Source organism: Trichosurus vulpecula, chromosome 5 (assembly GCF_011100635.1).
Source record: "Trichosurus vulpecula isolate mTriVul1 chromosome 5, mTriVul1.pri, whole genome shotgun sequence".
Lineage (NCBI taxonomy): Eukaryota > Metazoa > Chordata > Mammalia > Diprotodontia > Phalangeridae > Trichosurus > Trichosurus vulpecula.
The window spans coordinates 31,399,049-31,424,101 of record NC_050577.1 but is presented as its reverse complement, the minus strand read 5'-3'; the positions used below and the strand labels follow the sequence as shown (position 1 = coordinate 31,424,101).

At 44.1% G+C, this 25,053-nt stretch overlaps 1 protein-coding gene across 1 annotated transcript in view; it reads left to right on the top strand.

Annotated features, from left to right (window-relative positions):
• LOC118851517 (ubiquitin-conjugating enzyme E2 E2) overlaps nt 1–24,581 on the top strand; it is a 402,390-nt gene extending 377,809 nt beyond the window's left edge. The window contains exon 6 of the mRNA XM_036760993.1: nt 23,769–24,581. Within this exon, the coding sequence (XP_036616888.1) occupies nt 23,769–23,866 (98 nt within the window). The 3' untranslated portion in view covers nt 23,867–24,581. The remainder of the gene's footprint in view (nt 1–23,768) is intronic.
• Nucleotides 24,582–25,053: the final 472 nt, after the last annotated feature.

Genomic DNA, 25,053 nt, shown 5'->3' with positions numbered 1-25,053 from the left:
TGATAATAATAGCATCTATTTCCTAGGGTTGTGCTGTTGGTAAAGTGCTTTACAAATCTTGAAGCACTGAGTAACGGCCACGAGGATCAAGAAAGTTTACATACCATGTCCAAGGCAGTCTTTTCCCTTTAACCATAGATTTGTTTGACTGATGACACCAGTCTTCTTTAACGTCACCTCCTCAGAATTGTGTCTGTTGAGCTTGGCCTAGGGAAACGCTTCGTTCTGCTCGACTCTTGTCCCAGGACTTCTAAATAGAGATTTCTAGAACCCTGGAATATCAGGCCTGTCAGAGGACTTGGCACTTGTCTGATGGGAGCCGTCTGTTTTACAGGCCAGGTCACTTAGACCCAGGCTGGTTAGGTGGCTGTGCCTTGGTCAGATGGTGGGTCTCTCCTCTGTGACTCAGGAACTGACTCAAATCAGCAGTCATTCTCATTCCTCCCATGTCTGAGTGTCAACTGTGGCTCCCAAGGTGCTTCTTCACAATGCCCTGTGAGGTCAGTAGTGCAAGAACCCATTCCTCATCGCAGAAGAAGAAACAGAAATTCAGAGAGTTGTGGGTCTTGACCACACAGCTCGTGTCAGATGTGGAATTGGAAGGCAGTGTGCCACTGAATTATGCTGTTTTTTAAATACAGATTAAAACAAAATTTGAGTTAAAAAAAATCAAAATGCAACATACTTTGGACATGCTAGAACAGCTCATAAATCTAGAGCTGGAAGGAACCCTTGGGGCCACCTAAACCAGTGCTCTCATTTTATGGGAAACTGAGGCCAGCAACATTAAGTGACTTCCAAGCTCGTACAAGTCATAAGCATCAGGGGTAGGATTTGAACCCAGATCCTTGGACTCCAGAGCCAGTGCTCTATCCAGTTTTATCATGCTTCCTTCTCTTCTTTCTAAGCAATCTAACAATGCCTGAGAAATGATTAAGAAGCCAAAAAAAAATTGCAGATAAAATTTTGGAACATTACAATCAAACTGTTTTATATTATAGTAAAAACTATTCACATACTTCAGAATTATAATAATGAGAAAGAAAGAAAAAAAGACTCTTGTTTATGAGCAAGTTAATTTAGAAGGAATCAAACCATGCTCCTTTTTCATTTCTCTAGGGATCTCTTTGGTGATTTAATCCCCCCAGGATTTCTTAAATACTTACTTTGGGTCGGGGGATCTTTGGAAGTAAACCTCTTTTTCATTAGCTGAGAGCCCTCATGAGGACAATGAACTAAAGACACCCCTCAGTTGAGAATAAATCTCTCCACAAACATGTCTATTTGATTATTAATTGAGATTCCTTGGCTTATGGACATTAACCTTGACACATTTTTTGGAAATTACCTATTAAATTAAAATACTAATTTTTTTAAAGTCAGAGGAACAGTCTTTTGCTTTTATTTTGGTTTACAGCTTGATTTTATGAATGCCAGTTGAACTTATTAATAGGCCAGTGCTTCTGTGAAGAAATCGGAGTGTTCAGGATAAAGTCTTTAGCTTCATCCTCAGGGTCAGACAATCCCAGAGAGAAATAGGGCCCTCAGGAGCTGTTAGCAGCCCGTTAATCAACCTTAACCATGACCTGGAACCCCTGGCTATTCTACCTTGGGGCCCTTCTGTATCAGCACAAATGAGAATTAGATTGGAACTGTTAAGCTCATTTTCATTTCTGATTTAAAGCAAAACTTAAATCCGTCTCCAGAGGCAAAAGACAGTTATGTTTACCTAATGCCCTCAGCCCTTCTCCTCCTGCCATGAGCCCCAGGGATGTCCTTTAATCTTTGTGGGTGGAGGATTGAGGGAGGGGCATGCTGCCCATTCCCTTCCAGAAAGAGCTGGCCTGCCCTGCTGTGACATTCAGATGGCACTGGCACCGTAATGTGTTGTGTGTAGAGAGAGGTGGTGGGTGCCTGTGGGGTCAAGAGGACCTGCGTTCAAATCACGTTCTAGAAACTTACCAGCCCCGTGACCTTTGTTCTCTCTGTGCCTCAGTCTCCTTATCTGTAAAGTGGAGATAATGATGCCAGAAGTACCTCCCTGCCGGGGTTTTTGTAGAATCAAATGAGATAATATATGAAAGGCACTTTGCAGACCCGCAACATCCATGAATGTTGCGGCCACAGTGTGTTATCATGGACAGTTAAGCTGTCTGATAATTGGTAAACATTTATTAAGCACCTGCTGTGTGCCGGGCACTCCACCGAGCACTGGGGATATAAAGAAAGGTAACAGACCGTCCCCCTTCCTCAAGGAGCTTCTAATCTAATGGGAGAAATGACGTGCAGACAACTGTGGTGTTGTTCAGCCTTGTCTGATTCTACGTGACCCCGTGGACTTCTTGTCCATGGGGTTTTCTTGGCAAAGATACTGGAAAGGGGTTTGCCTTTTCCTTCTCCAATTGTCCCCATCTTACAGATAAGGAACCAAAGCAAACAGGTTAAGTGACTTGCCCAGGGTCACACAGCTAGTAAGTGTCTGAGGCCGGATTTGAACTCAGATCTTCCTGGTACTCTACCCGCTGCACCACCTAGAGGCCCCTGAACAGCCATGTACAAAGAGGCTATGTACTGGATAAATTCTAGATTTTCAGCAGAGAGCAGACAGGAGAATCAAAGGGGATTCCTGCAGAAGGTGAGATTTCAGCTGGGGTTCCTTAAACAGGAAAGGAACCTTTCTTTTCTAGATGCTCCTATCTTATCTCTTGCTTCATTCTCAGCGCCCACTTCCTTGGACGCTGCTCCCACTTTTCTTTGTCTCTTGCAGAGCCCATAAAGCTGGGCCCTTTCAGTCAAACAGTCCCAAATATAGTCAAGAACCCTCCCCAGAACTGCTCCACTGGGCAAAATTAAGTGTGAATTCCTAGAATGAGAGATGTCTGCATTCCATGTATTGGGAAATTAGAAGAATTCAGGGTAGCTTCCCACAGGACTGCCCCTTTCTGTTCGAGTTTTCTTGAACGTGAGTGAATCTGCTTGTCTGGGCACCATCTAAGGTCACTCATGTAGGCCAGGCTGTCCCAGGGACCAGCACAGCCCGGAGGGCATAGAGTGAGGCTTTCAAGCAACAGGTAACAAGTATTTATTAAGTGACTCCTGTGTCAAGCACTGGGCTAGGCACTGAGGGTGCATGTACAAAGAAGGAAGCAATCTCTGCCTGAAATGCACTTATGTTCTAGCGGAGGATACCATAAGGACACCAAAAAATATTTCCAGCATAAAGTTAATAAATCAATATGTAATCATTAAAATACAATAAAATTTGGGAGGGAGGGCATTAGCAGTTGGTGGGATTAGGAAAGGCTTTGATTTCAATGGGGTGAGTCAGAGAACCTGGGTTCATATCAAACCTCATTCTTAAAACCTGTGTGACCTTGGGCAAATCATTTAACCTCATCGGCCTCAGTTTCTTCATATGTAAAATGAGACGGTTCAGTTAGGTGGCTTCTGATGTCCCTTCCACCTGTAGACCTATGGATCTGTGAACCTTGCAAAAGGTATATATAGGAACCATCATGTGCAGGTACTCTGACTGGTGTGTATGTGTGTGTGTGTGTGTATGCATGTGTATGTGTGTAGAGATGGGGTAATTTAAACTTGTAAAAGTAAATTCGTCCTTGTACTGAATTTGCAAGTGAAAATGCCATCGTTGTTCATTCAAAGGTGGGCACGTTTTTATTTGAGGCCAATAAGGTTGCCAGTGCTCAGTTTTTTTAAAGATGCATTCCTCCATATGTGATCAGCATGCCAATCTATTCAGCGTCTTTATACAGAAAATAAGCGTGGTCATTTACAAACAAACAGATGGAGCTCTTCTCGGTATTTCTCCAGGTCTCTTGAGGCAAAGGTGGAACAGGCTTTCTGGGCTGCTCTTAATTATTTCAGGGATCAGATGTGGCTAATTGAGTGCTTTTGACCAGGCCCAATTTTAACCCTGAGATGCAGACATCAGAGAAGGATCCAAAGAGGGCATTGTGTTGGGGGACCTGTACCTCTGCCAGCCACATGGGCATTTTAAAAGTAAATGCCTCAGCAGGTTCCCTTTCATGCAGGTTTAGCGGGAGCCTTTAAATCAGCCTCTCTTGAACACATAAAGCGGTGAGTTGAAAGCTTCTCCAGGAGAGAGGTCATCAACATCACACTGAAAAACCTCTTTTGAGTGTTCCCAGGGTAAGAGCATCACAGGTCCCTCTGAGACACTGTGCCAGGGCTATGCCCAAGAAACAGCATTTCTGCAGTAGGTTTTTGTGTGTTTTAAAACCTAATTTAGAGAGACTGAGGTTGCTCATTGAGGATTTGTGGTGCAATTTTAAAAGTGCATGGCTAAGTGCAAAGTGTGTTGGGCTTGAGTCAAGGGTCTCCTGTGTGACAGCTTGTGTCCAGACTCTACCACTTACCTCTTAGACCATCTTTGACAAGTCACTGCCTCTCACTGGGCCTCAGTTTCTGTCTGTAGAATTGAGGACCCTTCCATCTGGAGACACTGTGGTTCAATGGAAAGAGCACTGGCTCTGGGGCCTGAGGACCTGAGTTCAAATCCTACCCCTGACAAGTACTGCCTGTGTGACCTTGGGCAAGTCCCTGTTCCTCTGTCTCCTCCCCTGTGAAATGAGAGGGTTGGACTAAGATGCCCTCTGGGGTCCTCTCTATCAATCAATCTATGATTGCCTGACATCCAGATCTCTGCGTCTATAAGTCACTCTGACACACAGCATTGGGTCATGGACAGAGGTCCAGCCTTGGAGTCAGGAAGGCCTGAGCCCCAGGCCTGCCCCTGACACACACAAGCTGTGTGGCCCCCAAGAATGACTCAGTCTCCATGCCACAGGAGGCAGTTACTGCTACCAGATTGGAGCTGGGGAGATTTTCTTCACTAGAGTCAGTGAGTTCAAACCCCCCCACCCCCAAAAGTCAGTTCCCAGAGGGATGGACTAAGTGGTCCCTTAGGTCTCTTCCACTTTTAAAGCCATTGTCTGGGACAGTTGGGGTATGGGGGTAGGGAGCGGGGGGACACACTCGTCAGGACATGCTCCCCCAAGGCCTGATCGGGCACAGCTTTGCAGTGAGGGAACAAGTGAGGTTCCACATGGATGTAATTGGTGGTGACCTACAAAGCCTTAGCCCAGTCTGCTTTCCATCCTATGGTTTCATGGGCCTGGAATCCCCACCCCCAGAAAGAAAGAGAACCACTCCCACTGGCCTGTGGAGTCATTCCTGTGTTTTCAGAATTGTCTTCTCTCTTGGAACTACTTTTAAAAATATAAATACCCCTGGAAGGTGGAATGTGCTGTCATTAACACCTTAGAATAAACCTAATTACCAGAAGTTGTCCTTCTCGACTGAGGACTATTTGAGAGTACCAGTGTGCAAGGAACAACGGGACTAGTGGAGCAAGTCCACAGGTGGGGGGAAAGGTACAGGAAGGATAGGACTGAGGGACAGACTTTCCCTGCTGCTGCACACAGTCCATTAGGGCCAGCCCCTAAGTCAGTCACAGGTGGTATCCTCATGGGGGACTCCAGTCCCTGAACAGTGCAACGGGTCCAGAGTTTGGATACGGCCCTTGTGCCCAAAGAGGCCTCCAGCCTTGATCCTTCCTTAGATGTGAAATTGTTCTGCAAGGTGGTCAGGTGAGAAAAGAAAAGAGTCCAGAGCTAAGGTGGTGGGAAGGGGGGCGATGGGCCGGGCCTTGTTAGCAGTAATCAAAGGCCTCTTTGGGATCCGGACTCTGCAGGAAGCCTTGGGCTGGCATTGCTTTCCTGGCCAGGCTACAGGGGCCATCTGGAGAGGGAAAAGCTGGCTTAGACCTGAAAAAAATGGAGTTTGACTTTATTTAAAAGAACTCCTGACGAGAAAATTCCTAGCATGTGTGGTTTCTGCTCCCCTGCTCTCCACCAGCCTCTCTTATGATTTAAACACTATACTTGTTCACACTGGGGGCAAGATGGGGTTTTGTTTTGTTGGGTTTTTGCCAATACAGTCTTTTATGTTTGTATTGTAAACTGAGTATCCACCAACAGAAACCTTCATATACACAAAACTATAGAAAGATCCTGTATAAAACCCATAAACTTCCATTATTCACAGTTTTTTCAGAATGCTTACGTATATTTTAACAATATCCTCACCAAAATAGCCTCTTGGGTTTTGTTTCTCCGTCTAAATTGTTTTGTCTTCAGTGGCACGTTGCATACATGGTCGTAGACTGTCTAAGGAGGAGAGTAGGTCATTGTGCACAGAGCCCTTGGAGTCAGGAAGACCAGGCTGGGCTCTCTAGGCAAGACCTGGCGAGTCACTACATTTTTCTGAGATTTAACGTCTTGTCTGTAAAGTGGGGTTAGCATTACATGGACTGCTGCCCTTCCCAGGATTGTCATGAGGTTCAAGTGAGATGATCTATGCGTTAAATACTTGGGCAAATCCTTTATCAACGTCAGTTATTAACAATAATACCAGGTAACATTTACGTCGTGCTTACTGTGTGCTGGCATTGTGCTCTGTACTGTACACTCATCATATCACTTGATCCTCAGACAACCCTAGGAGGCAGGTGCTGTCATTATTCTCCTTTTACAAATGAGGAAACTGAGGCAGAGGTTAAGTGATTTGACCTGAGTCACACAGTCATGAGTATCTGAAGTCAGATTTGAACTCAGATCCTCCTGACTCCAGGCTCAGCACAGATTCATTTTTCTTTTTACTTTTTACCACTTTAGATCAGCCTCCCCATTTTTTTTCATATTTCTCATTTTTTAAGTATCATAATATGTCATTTCATACATATACGATAATTTCTTCAGCCATTCCCTGGTCATTAAACATATACACTGTTCCCTTTCTCCCTCCTTCCCTCCCTCCTGCTTCTTGTTTATTTGTTTCTTCTTTCTTTCCCTCTTTCTCTGTCTTCCTTTCTTTTTTATTGTTTTCTTTCCTTTTTTCCCTTCCTTTTTTTTCATTTCTGCCTTCCCTATTATGAATAAATGCTGCTATGAAAATTTTTGTACATATAGCACCCTTTTCCCTTTCAATAGTATCCTTAAAGTATAGGTCCAATATCTATAATTAAGCTTTGATAGCTTAAAGCTGCATAAGATTTGGTATGTACTGATTTATCAACAGCTCTACCAACACTGAATTCTGTTGTTTTTTTAATACTGTCAATTTCTTGAGCATAAAGTGTGATCTAAGAGTTGCTTTAATTTGCATTTTTCTGATTGAAGAGTTCAAACAGTTTTTCAAGCAATTGTTATTCATTTTTTGCTTGTTCATTTCTCTTTCTCTTTAGAGAAGTGCTCTTCATATCCTTTAAAGACATTTCTCCTGGAGAATGGATCTTACTCTTAGAAATTTGTGTGGATGTCTTTGTAACTGTTTCCCTCAATCTGTTTCTTTCCTTTTTATTCAGGGTGCATTGTTTTTTGTTGTGCATCAGCATTATTCTGAAGAAGTTCACACACACAGATTATTTGGGGAACTGCTTCTGGGGGAACCTTTCTGTTCTACCTTCCTCCCCTCCCAACCTAACCTCACCTTTTTTTTTTCTGTGCTTATAAAGCTCTCACCATGTAAGTTTAATTTTCCTCATCCCCAGCAACAACTGACTGTAAGAAGAACTGAACTAAGGAAGTACAAGGTGGTCAGGTTATTTCCAAGAAATTTCCTGCCAATGTGTTTATACATTTGAAAATAGCATAATATTTATTCGTTCATCTTTGTATAATATCCTGCCCTCTTAGATTAAAACCTAACCTCATACTTGACTAGAAAAACTTGAGGTCATTTGTTCAGTTCCCTCTTCCTCTCTCTTACTCATCTCACATCACTCAGATGTCTCCCCCACTCCCTCCTCCTTCACCCTTGTCTCACATGAAGAGGGAGCCTTTCTCCTTACAAAGGTCATCTCTCCAAATGTGTCCTTGATCCTTTCCCAACAGATCGTTCCCATCCTCACTTTCCCCAGTCTTCATTCTCTCCCTGTCTACCAGCTTTTTCCTGCTGCCTCCAAAACATTCAAGTCTTCCCCATCCTTAAAAAAAACCTTCCCTTGATCTGTTTGGCCCCACTAGCTAACACCCTCAGTCTTTCCTCCTCTTCTGGCAAAACTCCTTGAGAAAGCCTTCCCTGCCCCTGGATGCCTCCTGCTTTCTCTTCTCTCCCTTTCTTCTTCCCTCCCTTCTCTGTAGCCTGGCTTCTGATCTCATCATTCCACTCAAACTGCTCTCTCCAGAGTTGCCACCAATCTCTTAAAAGCCAAATCAAATCACTCAATCCTCATTCTTCTTGACCTCTCTGTAGCCTCTGACATCGTCCATCACCATCTTCTCCTTGATGCTGTCTCCCCTCCGGGCTTCCATGTCATGGCTCTCCCTTTGTCCTTCTCCGTGGCCTTCCTTCTCAGTGTCTCCTTTGCTGGTCCTTCTTCTAGGTCATGCCCACTTGCCCTGGGTGGCCCCTGATTCCCTCCTCTCTTCTCTGTTTCAGTTGACAATATCATCAGTACCCATAGGTTCAATTATCATCTCAGTAGAGTTGTTTCTCACATCTGTTTATCCAGCCCTACCCTTTCTGGCCTTCCATCCATAACTGCCTATGAGACACCTCAGACTGGGTATCCTGGACATGTCCAAAAGAGAATTCCAGTGTATCCCGTGTACAGCTTGTTTGTATACAGTTGTTTGCTTGTTGTCTCCCTCGCTGGACTGTGAACACCTGCAGAGCAGGAAACATGCTCTTGCCTTTCTTTGTATCCCTGGTGCTAACATGGTGCTTAGCACCATAGGTGATCAATGAATGTTTGCCCACTTGCCTTATAATAGGCCCTCATGGGTGTTTATAGAAGTTAAATAAAGTATTGTAGATGACCCAGCATTGTTTATATGTAAGTACATTTTCAATATGTTAATACAAAAAAAAGAGGGAGAAAGAACTAAACCAATTTACACTTTTAAAAAGAAAACCATGTATTTACTACCAAAAAGAGAGAATCTTCTGATAGTCCCAGAAAAGTCTTTATAAAGTAAAATATAATATTTAAGAGTTGTGGAAAGATTTTTTTTTAACATTTTTAGGTGTGAGGGTAACAGTTCATATGATCCTCTTTTGAAATATAATCTGGCTTTATCCCATGCTGTATTGCTTTTCCATCTTAAGAAGTTTTCTTTTTTAAAGTTCTTCATAATAAGGCCTCTCCTACAAGAAGGGTCAAAACAAAAGAGGCAGCAGGCATAGGCGCTGTTGGAGAATGTAGTTGAGTCCCCTTAGAAAACAAGCAAGGGACTGGCAGGCCTTGAATAGGACTGAACCTGACTATCCCTAACCACTCGGGTCACTGATGTGGCACCAGCAGCTGGGGAAACCAAAAAGAGACAAAAAAAGGAACAACTCAATGAAAGTAACACCTCAATGTTATCTTCCATGACCTGCTGGCCCACATACATGATGCTCCTTTGCCTTTTCTTTTTTTTTAATTTTTTTTTATTTTTAGTTTACCACACATGGTTCTATATAATTTTGAGTTCCAGATTTTCTCCCCTCCCTCCCCAAGACAGCATGGAATCTCATATAACTACCATGTATAACTTCACATTGAATTAATTTATACACTAGTCAAGTTGTGGAGAAGAATTATGACCAATGGAATGAATCATGAGAAAGAAGAGACAAAACCAAAAAAAAAAACCCAAAAACAAAAGAGAAGAAAAAAGACGAGCATGTAGTGTGCCTCAATCTGCATTCAAACTTCACAGTTCTTTCTGTGGATGAAGATAGCATTCTCCATCGTGAGTCCGCTGGAGTTGTCCTTGCACCTTGCGTTGCTGAGAAAAGCGAAGTCTGTCAGGTTTGGACTTCACGGAATCCATATATCTGTGGTTGTGTACAATGTTCTCCTGGCTCTGCTCCGCTCACTCAGCATTATGTCGTGTAGGTTTTTCCAGGTTGTTACAAAGTCCGTATCATCCCCATTTCTTATGGCACAATAGTATTCCATTACCTTCCTATACCACAGCTTGTTCAGCCATTCCCCAATTGATGGGCATCCCTTTGATTTCCAATTCTTGGCTACCACAAAGAGAGACGCTATAAATATCTTTGTACATATGGGTCCCTTTCCCTCTTGTGTGGTTTCTTTGGGATACAACCCTAGAAGTGGTATTGCTGGGTCAAAGGATATGAACATTCCTATGGCTCTTTGGGCATAGTTCCAAATTACTCTCCAAAATGGCTGGATCATCTCACAACTCCACCAGCAATGTAACAATGTTCCAATTTTCCCACATCCTCTCCAGCATTTATTATCCTCCTGCTTTGTTATTTTAGCCAATCTTACAGGAGAGATGTGGTATCTAAGAGTTATTTTGATTTGCATTTCTCTAATCAGTAGTGATCCAGAGCATTTTTTCATATGCCTATAGATAGCTTTAATTTCTTCCTCTGAAAACTGCCTGTTCATATCCTTTGACCATTTCTCAATTGGGGAATGGCTTGTATTCCTATATATTTGGCTCAGTTCCCTGTATATTTTAGAAATGAGGCCTTTATCAGAGATACTAGTTGCAAAGATTTTCTCCCAATTTTCTGCTTCCCTCCTAATTTTTGTTGCATTGGCTTTTTTTGTACAAAAACATTTCAATTTAACATAATCAAAATATCCATTTTGCATTTTGTAATGCTCTCTATCTCTTGTTGTGTCATGAATTCTTTTCTTTTCCATAAATCTGATAAGTAAACTATTCCTTGCTCCCCCAAATTACTTATAGTATCAGCTTTTACTCCTAGATCATGAACCCATTTTGACTTTATTCTGGTATATGGTGTAAGATGTTGGTCTATGCCCAGTTTCTGCCCTACCATTTTCCGATTTTCCCAGCATTTTTTGTGAAATAGTGAATTCTTAGCCCAGAAGCTGGCCTTTTTGGGTTTATCAAAGAGTAGATTGCTATAATTGTTGACTTCTCCATCTTGTGTACCTATCCTATTCCACTGATCCACACCCCTGTTTCTTAGCCAGTACCAGGTAGTTTTGATGACTGCTGCTCTGTAGTACAGTTTAATATCTGGTATGACTAGGCCACCTTCTCTAGCATTTCTTTTCATTAATACCCTAGATATTCTAGACCTCTTGTTTTTCCAGATGAATTTTGTTATTATTTTGTCCAGCTCAGTAAAATAATTTTTTGGTAGTTCGATTGGTATGGCACTGAATAGATAGATTAATTTAGGTAAAATTGTCATTTTTATTATATTAGCTCGGCCTAACCATGAGCAACTGATATTTTTCCATTTATTTAGATCTGCCTTTATTCACGTGAAAAGTGTGTCATAGTTATGTTCATATAGGCCCTGGGTTTGTCTTGGCAAATAGACTCCCAAATATTTTATAGTGTCTACAGTAACTTTGAATGGAATTTCTCTTTCTATCTTTTGCTGTTGGGCTTTGTCAGTAATGTATACGAATGCTGAGGATTTATGTGGGTTTATTTTATATCCTGTAACTTTGCTAAAGTTGTTTATTATTTCAAGTAGTTTTTTACTTGATTCTCTAGGATTCTCTAGATAAATCATCATATCATCTGCAAAAAGTTCTAAAAGAATCCTCAAGCTAGTGAGGAGATAAAGTTGTTGGTTTTTTAAGCCTAAGATCATCACCAGAATGTCCTATTTGCTCCTGTGCCCCCTTCTAACCCGTACACTCCTAATCAAGGCTACCTTGAATTTGTGTTGTACATAGCATGCCAATACCTGTGTTTCCCATGATTTCCCCATGAGCACATAAGCTCCCACAGAGGGACTGTTTTCACCCTTTACTTTGTTTCCCTAGAACTTAACATAGGAATAAGGATGGGGGACAGAGGCACTCCCAGATGAGGGAAATTCCTTCTCCCACTGCAGGTTGGCACCTTCCCTTTGATTTATAGTCATAGAGAGTAGGAGCTTAATAAATGTGTTTGATTGATAGATCAGTAGATTATTTTTAGTCTTAAAAAGCTCGGCCTCTTTGCCAGTCAGTGACTGGACAGCGAGAGACTCAAAGACACCCCTACCTCAAGGCAGGTTGCCACACCACCCAGGCAGTGGAGATCCCCCCAGGCTCACCTGCTTTCATCCTCTGATTACAAAGAACCCAGAGCTTTCTGATCTGTATCAGGCCTGGAGACCCAGATGGATCCAAAGGAAGAAGTGAGGCAATCTGGTACAGCCCTGCCTCACTTAAATCCAATCCATTCACATGGCATGCATCACCTCCCTGATGTCATGATCCTTTTCGAGAACAAAGGACAAACAACAACAACCTAGAGTTCAAACATTTACTGGCTGTGTGGCCCTAGAGAAGTCACTTAAACACTGTCTCCTTCAGCTTCCTCACCTGTGAAACTGGAATAACGATAGCGCCTCCCTGCCTCCCAGGGCCGTTTGTGAGGACCAAGCAAGATAACATTTGTAGCACACTTTGCCAGCCTTAAAGTCCTTTGTAAATGGTAGTGACGATGGTGATGGTGATGGATGGTGATGGTGATGGTGATGAAGAACCACCACCATGGCAGCAAGCCTGATGGTCCACCAGCACCTGATACCAACTTTCCTTTGTCTTTTAATGGCCTCATTACTGCTGTGTCAGCACACTGTCATTGGGCCCTGCAACTGCTCCCAGCGTATTTTATCTGGTCCTCCTCTCACCATGGGCCTTTCTTTTAAATCATAGTAACTACCACAATGACTGGATCCAGATGAAATGACACATGGTGTTTGTCAGGACTCATTTGCTGACTGCTTCTTATAACCCATATCCTAATGGATTTTTCTAAGGACTAAACAGCGGCTCCTCTAGAAAAGATCTGAGGAGCTTAGTGGACTACAAGCTCAAACCTAGTTGATAGTAGGATATGGTGACTAAGAGAGCTCATACAATTCTAGGCTGCACTAGGAAAGACAATGTTTGGAGCTAGGGGAATGAGTGATGACCATCCAGATTGTCTTCTGCCCTGGCCAGGCCTCTCCTGATCACTTTGGAATTGCACATTGTAGGAAGGGCACTGACCAAACAGAGCAGGGGTGTCAAATAACAACTTTGTGTCGTTGTGGGGTTGTTTTTCTGTTGTCTGATTCTTCATAACTTTATGTCTTAGACCCCCTTGGCAGGTCTGCTGAAGTCTGTGGGCCCCTTCTCAAAATCATGTTTTTAAAGAAGAAAAAAACCATAAGATTACAAAGGAAATCAAATTTGTTGAAATATAGTTTATCAAAATACTTAAACCAGTTTTTAGAGCTCAGGTTAAGGACCCCAGTGTTCTTACTCATACCTGTAAAAGGTTCTCCCATACAACATACCCAACAAATGGGCACCCCTGCTTAAAAAGCTCTGATGATGGGTAACTCCTCCACATGTGTACATGTGCATTGGTTCAAAAAATTACTTAGCGATCATGGTGTCATGCAGCTAGGAAAGCTTGAAAAGTTTAAATGATAAAGGATGAATAAATAAATAAAACCACCTTTATTATTTTCCTAAGCACTTAGCACTGTGTTAAGTGCTAGAGAAACAAATACCAGCCAGCAAGATGGTCCCTGAAGAAGAAGACAACGCTTACAGGTAGTCAGGGAGGAATATTTTGGACTGGGAAGTTGGGGGCGTAGCTATTGGGGCCATAGGGCAAATGACTGGCATGTCATTTCCAGAAATGGTGGCATCAGTTCAGTTGCTCTTCGATGATCTAGAGTTGGAAGGAGAGGGAGGGAGAAGGGGGAACATGTTGCATAGCATGGCATGGACATGTGGGCGACCAGAAACCAAGAAAGACACAGTGAATGCTCCTCTGTCAGGCCATTGGAATCACTCCCGTGTCCTTACAGCATCATTAACATTCAGACATAAATGAGTAAGTACTGGAGAATAGTGAAAATGAATTTGAAGAAGAAAACCCAAGACACTCCCTGAAGCATTTAACAAGTTTGGACTTAGGGAGGAGGCTTTATGTCCACTTGATTTACTTGCCTTGTGCCTTGGGTGCCCGGTCTCTTTGGAGGCATCAGTAGGTACCTTGCCCTAGATCAAAGGACGGCACAGGGACTTTACCTCTCATCCCCAAATTTCCACATCCACCATAAAATTCTAACCTTAAGCCAGAGTGAATGGATGACCTAGATCTGATGTCCTTAGACCCAGAGGTGTAGAAAGAGATCCATGGATCCCTGCAGCCATACATGGCCCGCTTCAGATTTGATGTGCTGATCTTGGAGTCAATGCCTGAATTCAAATTTTGACTCTGCTCTCTCAATTTCTCCAGGCTAAAGTTTGAATAAGGGGTTGAGCTAAGTTACCTCAAAGGCCCCTCCCACCTTCTAGGTCTAGGATCCTGTGGAATTTTGGAGTTAGCTACATAGATAGAGCAGTGGAAAAAACAAGTAGATCTGAGTTCCAGACACTAGCTGTGTGCCTTTGGGCATGATACAACCCCTCCCAGACTCAGTTTCCTCATTTATAAAATGAGAATAATATTGTCATCTACTTCACAGGCTTGTTACGAGACTCAGATATGGTGAAGTGCTTTGTAACCCTTATGGCGCAGTATAAATGTTGGCTTTTGTTACCGTTGTCATCGCTGCCCTCCTCTTCATCCTCACCTTAGGAGAAGTAGAAAACATGAGTCAGTGAGCCACTCACGGCATATAAAATCATGCCCAGATGTCTCGTGGACAGTTCAGACCATAGCTGACATTGGCTTTGACTCAAACATTCAGTCCTACTTACTGGAACCAACCAGCTAACTAGGGGAAGGAACAAGGGGACAGGCCAAACCCTGAGACAGAACCAAAACATACGAGAGGTAACACCCAGTATCTGCATGGACCACACCTAGGTCACCAGGCTGTCCCAACCCCAACATTTCTATTAAGGGTAAAGAAAGAGATTCAGTGAACTGAGGAGGACCATTTCCCGGCCCTGACTCTAGGCCTGGGCCCGGGCCCAAATTCCCAAATAGGCATCACAGATGTATTCAAACAGCAAGGCAAAGACGGGGCATTACTGTTGGCACACACTCCAGCCCTCTCACTCCCTCCTTCCATCCTTATGCATATAAGAGAATAGTGAACAAAACTAGGAATTGGTGCTTTTTCTGGCAAAAGCTGCCAAGAGGTACGTAGAGAGAAAGTCTGGTAGAACAGGAAAAAAAGACACTAATAAATGCATGTGAGATCCAAAGTTATTTAGACAATGATGGGAAAGACAGAATTTAAGAGTTCAGAAGTCTATTTGAAGTTAATTTTCTTTCACAGCAATCAGAAATTGTATATAAATAACTTTGCCAACCATAAAATTCCCAACTCATTCTCTCTCTCTCTCTCCCTCCCCCCCTCTCTCCCCCTCCCTCTCCCCTTGTCCCTTCTCTCTCTTCCCCTCTCTCTCTCTTTCTCTCTCTCTCTCACTCACTCTCCCTATCTCCCCTTCTCTTTTTCCCTTTCCCTCTCTCCCCTCCCCCATCTCTCTCTCACTTTCTCCAGCCTCTCTCCCTTCCCCTCCGCTCTCCTTTCCCTATTACTAGATCCATGACATCTCCCTATTTAATAAATTCTAGTGGTTCCCTATTAGGTCAAGCGTGGACAGAGTGTTGGACTTGTAGTCAGGAGACCCGAGTTCAGATCTTGTCTCAGACACTAGGCGTGTGACTCTGGGCAAATCATTTTCCTCTTGTTTCCCTCCATTTCCTCATCTGTAAAATCTGAATACTTAATAGCCCCTACCTCCCCAGGCTTATTGTGACAGTCGAATGGAGCGACATACACAAAGTGCTTTGCAAACATAAAGTGCTAAATGCTTGTTTCCTGACTAAGCCTCTAAGAAATGTGAGTGATCACTACTATTTCTTAAGAAGCAAATCTTAGCTCCAAGGAGTTTGGACGCTGTTCCCTTTCTAAGAGCTGAAGAGCTAGAAGAAAAAACATCCGTTGTAGAGAATTTATTTTCCTCGGTTGGCAAGCCCAGAATTTGCTGTAAAGATTATCTTCCTGGCGGAGACCGGGGCACTGATGAACACAGGGCCCTGGGGCATGAGGTGAAGACTCCTTAATACTGAGCACTGGCCACTGGGGGGCTGCTGGCTACAGGTGTCTCTCTCCCAAGGCCTGGATTTAAAATCTCCAGGTCAGGCGATCTGGAGAAGGTAATTCATTTCTACAGCCTACGGGATTTAGAAGTTTTACTGATCACGGGGGAGATTTTTGGCAGTTCATCTAGGATTGTTGCTTAGCAAAGTCTGGGATTACAATCCAGCAGCATCTTCTGAGCAGGACTGCACCATCTAGGCACGTTCTTCAGAGAAATCTGTTCTAATGGAATGCTTTGTATCTCAGAATTCTCATTGATTAGGATTCTGTGTGTTCAGCATTTCTGTGCAGGCTCGAGGGATGGTGTTAAAAGGCCCTTTACTGTGTTATTAATTAGCATTCCCACAAATGAGTTTAGTTACTCTTAGTCTGACCTTTGTTTTAGAACTTTGTGAAATATCTCATTTGCCTTCTAAGTTGTGCTTCGGCCTTGAATCTCGGTATACCTTCCCAATGGACATACTACGTTACGTGGCTTTGTGGTTGCTCTGCCATGATCTTTACGTATTATCGGTCGTATGATTAGAAATCACACGAGAGTCCGTGTGATGTAGGGAATAAAAGCCTGGCCTCAAAGCGAAGGTGATCCGGGTTCAGACCCTGTCTCTGACACAAAATGGCTACCTGACTTTCCCCAAGTCACCTAACCAAGTGTTCCAAACAATTCTCAAAGTCTATAAAATTGCCAAGAAGGTGTTTTCCTGAAGGGAATTCCTCAATGATGAAATCACAGATCTAGGAAAAAAAAATTAATCAGAAGTCTCCTGTCCCTCAGGTCCTATACAGATACAGAAACCCTGAGTTTCTGGCCCTAATAAACCTGATTTTCATTCTGAGCACTCTAGAAGGATCCACATTTTATCACAAGCTTCAGAGGTATTTTCTGAGATGTCCTGGTGTGAGACCCCTATCCCCTCTTAGGGTCAGGCAGCCCCTCACCATTGCAAGGACAAACCCCTGGATGGACCAGGGTGGCTTGAACAGTAAGGTGTGGATGTCATTATCACATTGGGATCCGTGTCATTGAGTTGAATTCAGCAAACATAGCCTAAGCCCCGACTCTAGGTGAGGCTCCATATGTGCTAATGGGTGATGACACCCTGTGTAAACTGACTCCCACTCACCTTCTAATCTAGGCTCTGAATTTCCATCTTTGACATAAGGGACCAAACAACACTGATCTGAAGAAATCTGGGGCTAGGCACGGTGGTGCAGCCCTGCAGCCTGGGAGGCTGAGATTGGTGGTTTGCTTGAGCTCAGGTGTTCTGAGCTATAGTTGAGCTAAAGTCCATTGGTTGTCCTCACAAAGTCCCACACCAATATGGTGAACCCCTAGGAGTAGGGGCCCATGAAACTACCTGACAAGGAGCAAACCAGCCCTGGTTGGAAACAGCCAGGCCAAGCTCCTGAGCTGATCATGCAAGCCTGGGAGTGGCCTCTGTGTTTCCACACTGGGCGAGATCTGGAGATTCAATATTAAAAAAAAAAAGCAATCTCGGGATTGTGATACAGCTGTCCCTATCCTCGGAGGGTATAAAAGAGAAGAAGGAAGAGCAAACCAAGGATTAGAAGCAACTGGGTAAAAAGCAAGTAAAGGGATTCACATTAGAAATAAGAAAACTGTTCAGGGAAAGCTAAAGCAACATAGCGCCCTTCCTAGATTCTCATCTGGATAATGACGGGACAGGAGCAGATGGCCTCTAGGCCCCTTCCAACTCTAGGTCTAGGATTCCACTGCTCTTCCTTCTCCCTCCCTGCCAGGTGGATAGTGGACAAGGTGAAAACAATGGAAGCCCCTTAGAAGGCTGGTGTGGGCAGCTGGGCCCATCACCTACACACTGACCAGCACTGTTCTTTTGGGCCTTTTCTGAACTGAGTGGATTTACTTGTTTGTTCTCTTTCCCTAAAATTTGCCACTTTGAAAAGAAAATTATTCCCCCTTGTCATATGCCGCTTTGGTCATCTGGGGAAGCCGATGGACCACTCCTTAAAATAACGGTTTGTTGCCTGCGTTCATAATTAAAGGAGATGCTACATTTCAGTTACAGGTTAGTGAAGGTGGAGATGTTTTTCATCCCATCTGCAGTGAATCTAGCGCTTACCACAATGCCTGACACATAGTAGGTGCTTAATAAATGTTGATTGATTGATCTAGCCCATTCTTCTGGGCCCGTTTCTCAACAGACCCTTGTACATCCTCCACCATTTCAACCACCATTCCTTCAACAACTTTGCTTTTGATGAAACTTGGCTCTTCCCTAAAGAAAACAGCCCTTCCAAACCTCTCCTCTGGATGCCCTCACCAACTCACAGGTCCAGGAGGAGTGTACGTCCTCCTGGCTCCTGACTCCCACTTTGGGGCCGTTCCACTACCACCACCCCTTAACAACAACTTCTTTTAAGTAGTGATTGAAACCACCCTCTCCCCATTCTAGGTTCTGTCTTCCAGCCTCAGTGACTTCAATGCGAGGCCCACAAGTCTTCTTTACGACTTCATCCTCTGCCCTCTTTCTGGGGGAAATTGATTTTGTATTGGATCTAGAGGCGTGGGCTTATAGTCAGCAAGACCAGAGTTCAAATCCTGCACCTCAGCCCTAATTTTCATATCTGTGACCTGGTGGTGATAATAGCACCTACCTCCCAGGGCTATTGTGAGCTCGTGGCTTCAGAGGCAGCACATTCTCCTGGTTCTCCTCCTAAAAGCTTCCCCTTCCCTGGCTCTTCTGCCACCTTCCCTTAGCTCCCCCAATACTGCCTCTCCTCCCACATTTCTCACAGCGTCTTCCTTTCTGCTTCTTCCCTCTGACCTCACGAAAGATATCCCTGCTCCTCACTAGAGGTAGTATCTCTCCCTCTGTCCCCTTCTTCCTCTCTTCTTATCTCCCTCTTTCCATCTCTTCCATTTTCCTCCCTCTCTCTTTCTCTAACTCACTGACATGTAAATCTTCAGTCTCTTCCTCACCAGCAATGTCTTCAGATGGGCCTGCAAACAGGATTGAGGCTCCCCAGTCCTGAAATACCAGTCCTCCCTTTGGCCCTTCTGCGCCATCCAGTAACCCCTCCATGTCTTCCTTCCATTGCTCACAACATACACTCTCCCTTCATCCTTTGTAATGTGGCTTCCGCCACACACCAGTCCATTCAAATTCCCCTCCCAGATATCACCAGTCACCTCCTAGCTACGGAATCCCATGGCCTTTCTTCCACTCACATCCTTCTTGGCTTTTCTTTAGTGCTTGCTGTTTGTCCACCTTTCCCCAGGAGATTTCCATCCTCCCTTACCTTCAGAGGCATATAAACAGTTTATCAATGTCTACCCGTATCACTGCCAAGACCACAAAAGATTTGTGGATAGTTGTTTTTCAGTTACTCTGAAGAAAAATCAATCTAAAATTAAATCTTGTCACAAAACTTGCCAAGAACTTGGAAAATGCTGGTTTGGGGATTCAAAGCCTGGTAACTGCTGTTTCCCGCTTGATATTTTTTTTTTGAGTTTTGAGTTCCTCCTGCTAGCAAGACTTAAACATTGTTTTGAGTTTTGTATCGCAGATGGAAAAATCAAATGTTTTATTAGTAAATATTATAAGCAAGGCACTTTGCTAGATATAGGAACTAAAAACCATTTTTATATAAAATCACTGGTTATGCGCTTGTAAAGTATTTCCCAGTAAGTGCGCTGTATACGTTGTTTCCCCCAGTAGAACGTTAGCTCCTCAAAAACAGAAGCTGTTTCCCGTTTGGTTTGGTGCCTGACGCTGGGCCTCGCATGCAGGTCCAAGACTTCAGGAAAGACCACGGACTGACTGAGATCCTAGTGAGATTTCTTCTTGGGCAGATAGAAGAATATTCACCAAGAATATAAAATGAGCACCGAGCCTCGGACTGATTTAGTCAAACGTCTTTTCAGACTGGGTCATCGCATGATTTTGTACCATGGGTTTGCTTTGTTGATTTTTTTTTGATGAGGATTATTTTATACAGAGAGCATCTCAGCTGTCAGATTCTGTTTGCTGTGAAGTTTCTGAATGGAACAGCAATTGAGGTCTAGTGAACATAGATATTTCATTACTCACTTTGGCTTCTTGATAGACCTGTGATCTCACCGGCGTGACTCCCCACCTATCACTGCCATCCTTCAGCGTTTCTCATCCTGTAAGGCTCTTGCCTGTGTTTCCTAATATATACCCTAGGGAGGCAGCTGAGCACTCTGGAGGGAATCCGGTTCTTGGGGTGGGGTGGGTGGGGTTCCAACATGCCACCGGACTTCTCCATCTGTTGTCAGTCTCACTATCCGACTAGCTGCCTCCTTTTCCAGACATGTATCCTTAATAATTCAGTTGAGTTCAACAAGCAAAGAAACATCTTGTATGTGCCAGGCACCCTGTTAGGGTCTACGGATGCAGGGATGAACATGAGGTATTCCCTGCTGTCATGGAGCTTGCTTACATTTGGGAAGGAACCACAAGTACAAGAGTCATAGGATCAGAGATTTAGAGCTGGTCTAAGTCATTGCAAGAGCAGAGAGTGCTCATACCGAGGAGAATCAGGGCCCGTGTTTTGTAGGAGAGGGCAACCAAGAGGTGCTTGGATGGAAGCTAGCTATTACCTATGGAATGGAGGGGGACGTGGAGGGGGAGGAGGGCAGAGAATGTATCCCAGACATGGGGGACCACTTGTATGAATGCTCAGAAGTGAGGAGCTGTGTGTATACATGTGTACATATGCTCATACATTATATACATTTGTCTATGTAAATTCTATGTGTTCCTTCATATATATATATAGACATACATACACACACATATATATATATATATATAATTTATGTTCACTTATGTAGATACATGATGTATATATTCCTTTTCCACCATACATACCTCTACATATGCACACACAGTGGGGAGTGATATAAAAAAATCTTGCTGAGAACTAGAGTACCTGGCAGTGGAATGGACATCCTTCATGACCCTCTCAGGGTGATGGATCCACCCCTTCCTTGGAGGTCTTTGAGCAAAGTCTGGGTGATGCTTGTGGATCTGTGGAGGGATTCTCTGGGGTATGGATTAGACCAGCTAGCCTCTGAAGTCCTTTCCAACTCTAAAATTCTATGATTCTGAAACAACAAATTTAGAGTGAAGGTAGATTTTTAATGTGTTTGTTCTTAGGGATCATTTGTAATCCAAACTATTGTTCTGGTTGTCTTAGCATTTGCTGACCATTTATGGGAGGCACTCAGCTGTGATGCCAGGCTTTGGAAGCTACACTATGCAATCTCTACCATGAGGGACCTGGAAACGATGGTCCCTGAGGCCCCTCCCTGCTCAGGACTATATCCCTGTGATGGCCAGGAGTTAAAACACATGGTTTCCTCTGGGTGGAGGCGCCTGATTCAGGTCTTTCCATGACTTGTCTGATCAGTTCCAGTGGGATCCTGGACTAGGAGGCGATGGAGAGGGTGTGTCTCGTGTGGCCTGCTGCCACGGCCCGGAGGAGCTGTGTACGGAGGGTGTGGAGGCTTTTCAGACTTGGTGAAGTCATCCTAGGGACTAAGTCCAAATTGAAAGGGTGTATTCTAGTGGGCCCAGGCCACGTCCCAGGTATTGTATGTCAGCACTAGGTGTTCCTGGCTTCTCCTGAGTAGTGGCAAAGGGGAAGGAGAGGAGGGAGGGCATCTGGGGCAAGAGGGAAGGGTCACCCAGAGAGACTGGGCAATGAAGAAAAGCAACCAACCACCTTATGGAGGGGTACACTGTTGGGTAGTTAGAACCCACAGACATCTAAGATGCCCTTTGCCTTCAGGAAGTCCATTAGGAATCCTAAGTTGGAAGGCAGTCTGAAGACTTACCAAGTCTCAGAGCTGAAGGGCCTCTCGTTAGTCCCACCCCTACTTGGGCAAGAATCCCTTGACAATATACCCATTGAGTGCTTATCCAGCCCTTGCTTAAGAGACCCCCCAGCGGGTGGCAGCCCACTGCCTCCAGAGAGTCTCTTCCACACTGGGACAGCTCGAAATGGTAGGAAGTGGATTTTCCCCAACATCTGCCTCTCTGCACTCCTGGTTCAGCCTCTGGTGCACAAGCAAAGCAGGGCTCATCTCTCGTCCAGAACCTCCCTAAGTCTTTTCTGCCTAGACAAGGACCAGGTTAGGTCTTCACAGGAGACAGCGGGCCTCTGCAGACCGGCTCAGTGTGTGTGGGCATCACACACCTCTGAAGATGAAAATGTCTGACTTAAAATCTTTCCAGCCTTTGTCAGGCACTCACTGGTTCTGTGACTGGGCAGACCACGTAACTCCTCTTATTTCTTGAAGTAACTAAATGTAATAGTAGATAGAGTGCTAGGTTCAGTGCTAGTGCTAGAGTCAAGAGGCCCTGAGTTCAAGTGTGACATTTACTAGTTGTGTGACTCCAGGCAAGTTATTATTTTCTCACAGACTGTTTCCTCATCTGTAAAATACCGATAGCACCAACCTCACAGGGTTGTTATGAGGATCAAATGAGAAGAAAATCTGTTCAAAGCATTTTGCAAACCAAAAATGCTCTATAAATACTAGCCGTCACTAATAGTGTCTTGAAGGGGCAGCTAGGTGGTGCAGTGAAGAGAGCTCTGGCCCTGGAGTCAGGAGGACCTGAGCTCAGATCCAGCCTCAGGCAATTAACTAGCTGTGTGACCCTGGGCGAGTCATTTAACCCTGATTGCCTCCCCAAAAAGGATCGTGAACACCTACGGTGTCCCTTCTCTATGCACCAAGAATATAAAGACAAAAACAAAAAGAATTTACATCAAATATGTGAGACGTACTTTGGGGGTTATAATGGCATCAGTACAGAGGGTTACCTTACCTACCCGCTGGCGCTCATCTCCTTGCAGCTGTCAAATTTCAGTAATAACGCCCCTGGCAAACTACATTTTAAGGCAGAATTAATTTCATGCCCTGAGTACAGCAGTGTGTAATTACTCTATGGCAGGACCATTGGAGAGGGTTGGCTTTGGAAGTCAGAGGTCCTGAGTTCAAATGTCAGCTCTGCCACTTGCTGAGTGACCCTGGGCAAGTCACAACACCCACCTCCGGGTCTCAATTTCCTTATCTTGGAAATGAGGGGGTAGAAGGAGAGAATTCCTGAGGTTCTTTCCAGCGTTCTCAACATGATATTCTAATCTGATCCCCCTGGCTGTTTGGGTTATAAGAAGAAGCTGCCCTAAGGACATTATCGGAACAGTGGAAGAAGTGTTTACAACGCCCCCCAAAATAAACATAACTTAAACATAACTCTGCTGACTTAGCTTTTCCAGGCCTAATTCCCAGATTCCCTCCATCTGTGATTTTTTTTCAGCCCTAAAAGGCTAACCCTGAACCACTGATCTGCCCAACTCTCTCCTTCCCCCTCCCCCCAATTTCTTCATTAAAATATCTGCTGAAAAGGAGGGAATTTGACCTTGTGAGTCTAGGTAGTCCTTGATTGCCAAAGAACAGGCCTCCTTTCGTTTCATTTGTCATTTCCACCTCAACGAGCCCGTGCAAAACTACTTTTCTTCTGGCAAACCCGACCCCAGCTGTCCTGGTCCCATCTCTCCTTCAATTGCGCCTCATTTCCTGCCACCTTGCTTCAGTGTAATAGGAAGGAGAATGTGCCCGTAACGACTTCATGACTCTGTTTTCCTTCCAGCTGACCCCCTGGTGGGAAGCATCGCCACTCAGTACATGACCAACAGAGCAGAACACGACAGAATGGCCAGGCAGTGGACCAAGAGATACGCGACATAGGAACCTCCCGCCGCGGCTTCTGGACGGACCTCTCCGCAAGCACATTCACCAAGTGCATCAATAGCCCTTCCCTCCTTTGTGGTCTTATTTTTATGACATTTTGAACCATTTTGTGACAATATGTTGTCCTTTCTTTCTTTTTATTATTTTTATTTTATTCTCCCCCATCCCTTTTTTTTCAGTTCTATTAACTTGAAAGATGTTTCCCTTCCAAGTAGACGGGAATTTTTTTGGTTTTGGTTTGTTTTTTTCGTTTGTTTTATTTCAGTGCAAAGAATGTTGGATCGGTAATAGTATAGAGCTTTGTCACAAAGCTTTGTATTCATGTGTGGGTTTTTTTTTTCCTTTTATGTGGTCTTTGGGAAAACAAAACAAATTCAGAATTATATCTCGTTTCTACTTCAACGTAGTGTTTAGGGTTAATTTTTTTGTACTGAAGTCTTTAATGGCGGGTGCATGCTACTGGGAACAAGTTTTGTATAAAGGCTTAAATTCAAGAATCACTGTGCATTACTGAGACTCTGTTTATCACTAGCCTTCTGTCTCCCACACAAAAGGCTATTGGGTTGAACAAAATAATATGTATTTTGATTTACTTAAAGTGCTTGTAAATTTCTTAGGGACCTGCCACTTTTGACTGTGGAACAGTTGATGTACACTTGCATTATGAGAGTGCTCAATAAAACACTGTGGCGGCCGCGCGCACTTGGGGTAACGTGGCCATCTTGCTTTCTGTCGACATGTTGGGGCGGGGCAAGTGTGGCGAAGCTGGCCTGATTCAGTCGTGGGGTGAAGCATCCTTGGAATCTCAGAGCTCCCGCATCGTCTTACAGACCAACCGAGGATATCTTTTGCACAGGCATCCTCTGGCACACCCATCTTTTATGGGGCAGTAAAAATACTTGACTCCCAGAAAGCCGAGCCCTTCCCTCAGCTCGCTGAGCCCTCCTGGGCTTCGGTCTGCTCCCGAAGTTATGATGGACTCTTTCCCTCAATTTTTTTTTTATTCTAGAGGAAAAAATGAGTTCACTTTAGCCATCACTGTGGGCTTACTCAGCAGCCAGGGTGTTTCTGTCCAGCTTTGACCTGCAGGCTAATTTTAGTCGGGCCGCTGGGGAGGAGAGTTCAGTACTACCAAGGAAATATGTGGGTGTTGTAGTCTGGAAAACATTGACCAAAATGCTGCT